Below are 6,468 nucleotides of genomic sequence, written 5' to 3' on the forward strand. Positions count from 1 at the left end.
AAAAAAAAAAATCACATTAAAAAATTAATTATTGTAATTAAATATATTTGTCATAATGGCATTTTTTTTAATTGTTTTACGTTTAGAGTAGGGTGACCATACATCCCATTTAAAACAGGATTGACTTCTTATACTGACAAACATCTAACAGTATGCCTTTATCCCATTTTTAGTATATAATCATGTTTTAATTCTGTTGTCTCCATATTATTATACTTAATACTTAATAGATATATGCGTAAAAGAAAAACATATAGTTGGAAAAAAACAATATTTTCACTGTTATGTATTGAGTTATTATTAAAACCAAAATTATTAAATAGTTAACAGCTGTTTTTGAGTAATGGGCATGGAGTAATGACTAACAATTGTCAGCAATAAGTATCAAACATGTCCTTTATTGGCATATTGCACAATATAATGTTTAATATATAAAACTTGATACAATTTTTAGATTTTCATAGATATGAGCAAAAATTGTTTGTCTTATTTATAAATATATTATAAAATGGTTACCCTAGTATAGACCACAAGTTAAATCAATGCTTCATATTTAGATGTTTTATTAATCATTATCCTTTGATAAAAATTCATAACTTGGACCGTCTACATATTAAGCACTGACAAATGATAAGCATTTATCAAACACTGTCATCTTTCTAAGATAATTACCCTTTTTTCAATCCAAAATAAGTAAAACTATACTTAAATATTTTTATTTTATAAAACAAAATAAGTTCCATTGAATTTATGTTTTATGAATGTAAAATAAAAATTGAGCCAATGAGTACTATTAATTAGTAACATAGTAAAATTGCAATTTTGTTTATAAGGCAGATCAGTGGACACATAAATATGTTTTTTCAGTGTATTTGTAAGTTTAATTTTGTATTTTATTAATGAAAAAAGCAAGTGAAAAAATATTTAGAAAAATTTTAAGACTATAACAATAAATTCTAAAAACAAACATTAACATTGGTAATAGAAACAAAATCAATCTGTGACTGATGAATTGGTTGTTATTGATTTTAATAATTTGTAACACTGCATAAGATTTTTTCGATCGCCAATTTTTTCTAATGTACGCGCTGCCTCAGCTAACATACCTGCTCTTATGCCAGGTGGTGATAAAAGAGACATAGGCAAATGCTTACACGCCATAAATAATGCAGTTGCATGCTCTCTTAGACCAACTGTGCTTTGTTCACCTTTACCTGAAAAAATAAAAATGGTATAATGAACTTTCTTTTATACTTAATTATTGAAAAAATGATTATCTTGTTTCTTACCTTTAGTACAAATAATAAAATTCCGTGTTGATCTGTGCCTTAAACTACGATCAAATAGTTGTTGGGTTTTTGTTGGTGAAGCTCCTGCCATTAAACGTGCCGTTGCTTCGTATAAGAACACTTTGGCAGTAGCAAACTATAAATTTTACAAATATTTTTCATACTTCATTAAACATTCAAAGAACAGTACTCAGATTATTACTATAAAGATTAAATGTAATTCACTCAGTGGTATAAAAAATTTAAATAATAATAAAATAAAAATGTATGTTTTATCCCAACTGAGCTAAAAATTATTAGTTCAATGTCAACAATAAGAATATTACTCGACAGATGTATTTTGAATTCAATTTTTTTTTTTTATCATATTTTTATGCCCGTCATAAACCCTGACTGAAATTTTCGAATGGTGATCCATAACACGGTCTTTAATTGGTTCAGCGTAAAAAATAAGACTAATACAAAATTTGTAGACCATGTTTAAATGGCACGACACTGAGTGTTATTGAAACAATATAATAACATAATTTTTTATTGCAGTATGATATTACCATTACCAAAAGTTATAAAATATATAAAAACACTTACTGGAACAAATTGTGCAATTTTTCGTAAGGAAGTTAAATCTTCTTGAAAGCTTTTTAAATTTAAAAATTCCAAATTAACATAGCCTGCAGGCATTTTCTTACATTCTTCTTGCCAAGACAACATTCTTGTTTCTAATAACCAGTCGCAAGCTAATAATAATGTCATCTAGTTGAAATAAAAAATATTTTATTTAATTTTATCATTCTCGGCAACTTTGAATACTTGACTTACTATAACAATTGGTTGGGGCTTATTAGTTTGCAATAAGATTAAAGTTTCAGATAATATTTTACTAGCTTCATGACAGTGAAATTCTAAAATTCTAGGCTTCATTGTTTGGACTTTATTTCGACACCTGTAAATAAATATTAATAAATATAAAATTATCATTGTATTTTATCTCACTGCACATGTTCATACTTATAAGCAGCTAACGCAGTTTGCGCTAATGGATCAACTAATAAGCTTGGAGGAACATTTGAGATATGTTTATCGAGCAAATCTATATCATTATCTTCACCTAATATCCAATAAGTTCCAGCAGCAAATATTGCTCCCCACCATGCTACTTTTTCATCTTCTACTACTGAAAATATAACAAAATAAATAATGAAAATATTAAATTTCAATCTCAGAAATTAAATCTTACCATTAACTTCTGAACTTCCAATTATCCTGGGTTTCATTGTAATTAAATTAGATTCTACAATGCGCTGTACGTATAGCAAAACGTCTGAAGTTACAGTTGGTTGTTTGGTATGACCAACAGATTGAACAATCTGTCTTGTTCCTGGTGATATTAATGTCTGTAAAGCTTTTTCTAAGGTATTTTCTCTGAAAGACTAAAGAAATGACATTACATTTTGAGAAAAAATCAAGAAATTCTTATTACATACTTTGGTTAAATGAGATAATGGATCATTATAGTCCAAGAGTGTTGTGAATGATGATGTTGCATTACTCGGAGTAAAAGTCCAATTGTGATCAATGAAAAACCGAAATCCATGATCAGTTGTAAGCCAATTTAAATTTGCTGGTAATCTATTATAATTCACCACTTGAGTTTGTGCTTTATGTAAATAATATCTATAAACCAAAAATGTATGTAATAACTAATTTAAAAAAATAATACATATTTACAATATATTAACATTCAATAACCAACCTGGTAAAAAATCCAACACCTTTAAATGTGATTGTTTTGAAATTAAGAGCAATGGTCGAATATAGGCGCACACAAGTTTCAACTGAAATTACTTGTCGTCCAGCTGCTTCAGCCATGTTAATTGAACAAAGTCCTAAGTATAGACCAATACCCCAATGAGAATTAGGTATTGGCCAGTCAGTTCCACCAATTAAATACAACTTATGCAATAAATGATAAATTTCACTAAGTTGTTTAGCTGTATTTAAAGTGTCATGCTTTTTGGTCCTGTTGAAGTAAACAAAATTAATCAGTTAGGTATTTCAATTTATTAATTTCATTTTTTATCATACACATTTTTAAATACAGCGTTATTCCATTTTTTCAAAAGAACAACCACTTTAAATTGAAGTAAAAATTGTCTGATAATTTGCCAGATTAATGAAGCCCAAAGTTTCTTACGACTTGTCAAAATTGGCCGACCAAAAATTTCCAAACATCTAGAGAGCTCAAGAACTGCAATTTTTCTGTTTCCCTGAATTTGTTTGAAAGAATAAGCTATTATAATAACAAAGATATTTATCACTAACCTTATTCAAGTTATCCTCAGCTTGTTTTCTTATTTTTATGTATTCCTGGTAAGCTTCTGAATCTGAGTATATAATAGGATCATTAATAAGAAGACAGGTTAGACTTATGATCATCACTAGAATATTCAATGCCCATACAGACAGACTAAAAGCATAACTTTGATATGTGCCATCATCCAGTCCAGAATCTTAAAAATGAGTTATCATAAACAATGTTAACATGTTGTCATTTTTAAAAATTAATAAGTTATTGTACTTGTTAATAAATATTTTACTATTCAACATTATTAAGTAATTAGACAATAATTACCTATTTTAGCATTTAAAATTGTTCTACCATCAACCTTTTCTGTCCAAGAATTTTCAGAATATGACATATTGCTATTGGACAATAAATTTCCAAAAGGATTAAAGGCAACAACAGCAAACATGAACACGCAAAGTACTAATCTTGAATGATCAGCCATACCTTTCTTACCAGATTTATTGGTCTATAATCAGAAAAAAAACTATTAATTATATATAAATATATAAACAATATTATGAAGTTAATTTAATTTCTTAAAAACCCAAATTATTTAAATTAATTAAAAAAAAAAAAATGTAAATAATAAAATATACAAATACTAATGGCAAGTTGTCGATGTATTTTAAAATAAATATAATTATGAAGTTATGAAATAAAATATAATATATCGTACCAATATGGTATGAGAACTCATTACAATTTCAGGTGATGAAGCGCCTTCTGATCTTTCTGGCGAAGAAACAGAAATATATGATTGTGGAGGTGTCAGTGAGCCAGGGTTATTGTATTCTTCTTGTGATAAAGTAGACGGACTTTGGTCTAATTTTTTTGAAATATTTAATTTGAACATTTTGTTTTCATCTTTTAATTTTTCATTAGCCATTTCCAAATATTTAATATAATCAATAGCTTTTTTAAGTATAGCAGATTTATTAAGCTAAACAAACATAATATAATATTAAGTAAAAGTTAGTTTACTCTATATTAATATGAAACATAAATGTTAATTACTTTAGCTTCAGTTCCAAGAATCATATCTTTTAATTCCATAATTTTATCATTAATACTTGTACGATATCTTCTTTCAATAACATTATGTGAACTTCGTGGTTTTTCATCTTTCACTGACTTAACATCAATATTATTGTTAGATGACATGTCTGAATCAATCATAACTGGTATACCTAAAATCATAAAAGTCTAATAAATATTAATTTAATACCTACTTTTATAGAAAAATAATATATTTTACCTGTGGTAACAAATGCAGTGTTGTTTAATATAATTGGTTGACCATTTGTTGATGTATATACCATTGTGGGGGATGTGTTCAATGGCGCATTAAAAAAAACCTATAAATAATTGTATTCTATTAATTAGATTTATTTTGACTATGATGAAATATAATATATTTAATGTACCAACTTGTTTCATTTGATCAGATGGTAAGTGGATTTGTCCAACACTTTTAACTGGAAGAATAGTGTGCATTCCAGGTTTTTGAATGTACCTTATTTTTTTATTTACATTTTGTTCTATAATATAATTTGGTTGAATAGGCTTTTCAATGACTTTACGATTAGGCTTAATTAAAGGAGGCGCTTTTGGGCATGGTTTCAGCATAGCAGAAGGTGAAATCACTGGAGTATCAATAACGTGGGAAACAGTATCTTGTGGTGGCGACATATGGATATCTGGTTCAATTAGAGAGAGATCAAGTGGTGGAAAATCCAACAATGTGGGATCGCTCATTGGATCATCGAATTCCGTCAATATATTATCTCCGGTAAACAGTTTTGTGTCGACTTCTGGCATTTTCTCATTGTACTTGTTCAAGAGCTCTACAAAAACATAATTGATAGAAGTGTAAATATTGATTAGATTTTAAAAAAAAAGTATCTATAACTAATTTTTTTCGAATGGTATACTAAACTCACCATCAAAACCAGCAAAATCCAGATCCTCTGGCATGTCCAATGCATCTATCTGGTCCAATTCGTCCATTTCGAACGAGAGCTAGTTAAAAACTTCAGGGATGGTTGAACTAGAGGTGATCACTCGAGCACATTATTTTCAAACGCCAAATTTTGATCAAACGTCAACTCGGCAATCAGCAGCGGTGTTCCAACAAGTTTGTCCAGTTTGTCCACCACGTCTTCTTGACGATTTTCCCGCCGAGTGGGAGCGGAGACGAAACCAAACACGGTCCGGCGCGTGAATACAGTACGCTTCGATAAATTAATTTTACCGATTGCTTGCAATACGTCAGTTGATGATCAATAATGTCCAGGGTACCATAATAATTCGTATTTATCAAAGATAACTATGCTGTGTACCGTCCTGGCGTCTCATACTCTTATTAATCTTATTACATATTAGTTATTACATGACCGTATCGCAGTTCAGTAAACGATCGTACCATTTTGATATTTTTGCGATAATGACTAATGAGAACGATAAAAAAAACGAAGACGTAGTATTGGACTAGAATTTAATGATAAGCATTATAACTAAAAAATTTGATAAGCGTTTCATTATCACACCACGGCTATACTGCTATTCGATATTGTATTTGCATAGATTATAGAATACCTATCTATAGAAGTATAGTGATTAATCAATCCACCTATTCCACCTTGGTACCTAGTGGCGTAGTTGGCGTACACACGGAGGGGGAGCATGTATGTCCCCCATCAACTGTATCAACTTAAGAGGACGTTATACCCGCATGTATTGTCTCTGTCTTACTAATGTAGATCATAGCAAATTTTCGTTCAGCAGAACACTTTGTGATGTTAGCTTTAATATTAGAGTAAATTTACCGATTAT

The 6,468-nt window shown here is 29.1% G+C and overlaps 1 protein-coding gene across 4 annotated transcripts; it reads right to left on the bottom strand.

Moving 5' to 3' along the window:
• Positions 1–378: 378 nt before the first annotated feature.
• LOC113549897 (sterol regulatory element-binding protein 2-like) lies at positions 379–6,085 on the bottom strand. 4 transcript variants are annotated; one of them, XM_026951410.1, is made up of 16 exons: positions 5,577–6,085; positions 5,065–5,480; positions 4,892–4,991; positions 4,651–4,823; positions 4,313–4,576; positions 3,922–4,102; positions 3,612–3,799; positions 3,375–3,556; positions 3,043–3,309; positions 2,774–2,963; positions 2,527–2,719; positions 2,298–2,460; positions 2,109–2,232; positions 1,878–2,042; positions 1,290–1,425; positions 379–1,214 (listed from the first exon to the last, which is right to left on the bottom strand). In XM_026951410.1, exons 1-16 carry the CDS (start codon positions 5,641–5,643, stop codon positions 994–996), a joined length of 3,030 nt encoding a protein of 1,009 aa, XP_026807211.1. In that variant the 5' UTR covers positions 5,644–6,085; the 3' UTR covers positions 379–993. The 4 variants fall into 4 exon arrangements, with proteins under 4 accessions (XP_026807211.1, XP_026807210.1, XP_026807212.1 ...); XM_026951409.1 differs by having other exon boundaries at positions 2,298–2,463; positions 5,577–5,643; XM_026951411.1 differs by lacking the exon at positions 5,577–6,085 and having other exon boundaries at positions 2,298–2,463; positions 4,892–4,990; positions 5,063–5,110.
• Positions 6,086–6,468: the final 383 nt, after the last annotated feature.

Source organism: Rhopalosiphum maidis, chromosome 1 (assembly GCF_003676215.2).
Source record: "Rhopalosiphum maidis isolate BTI-1 chromosome 1, ASM367621v3, whole genome shotgun sequence".
NCBI lineage: Eukaryota > Metazoa > Arthropoda > Insecta > Hemiptera > Aphididae > Rhopalosiphum > Rhopalosiphum maidis.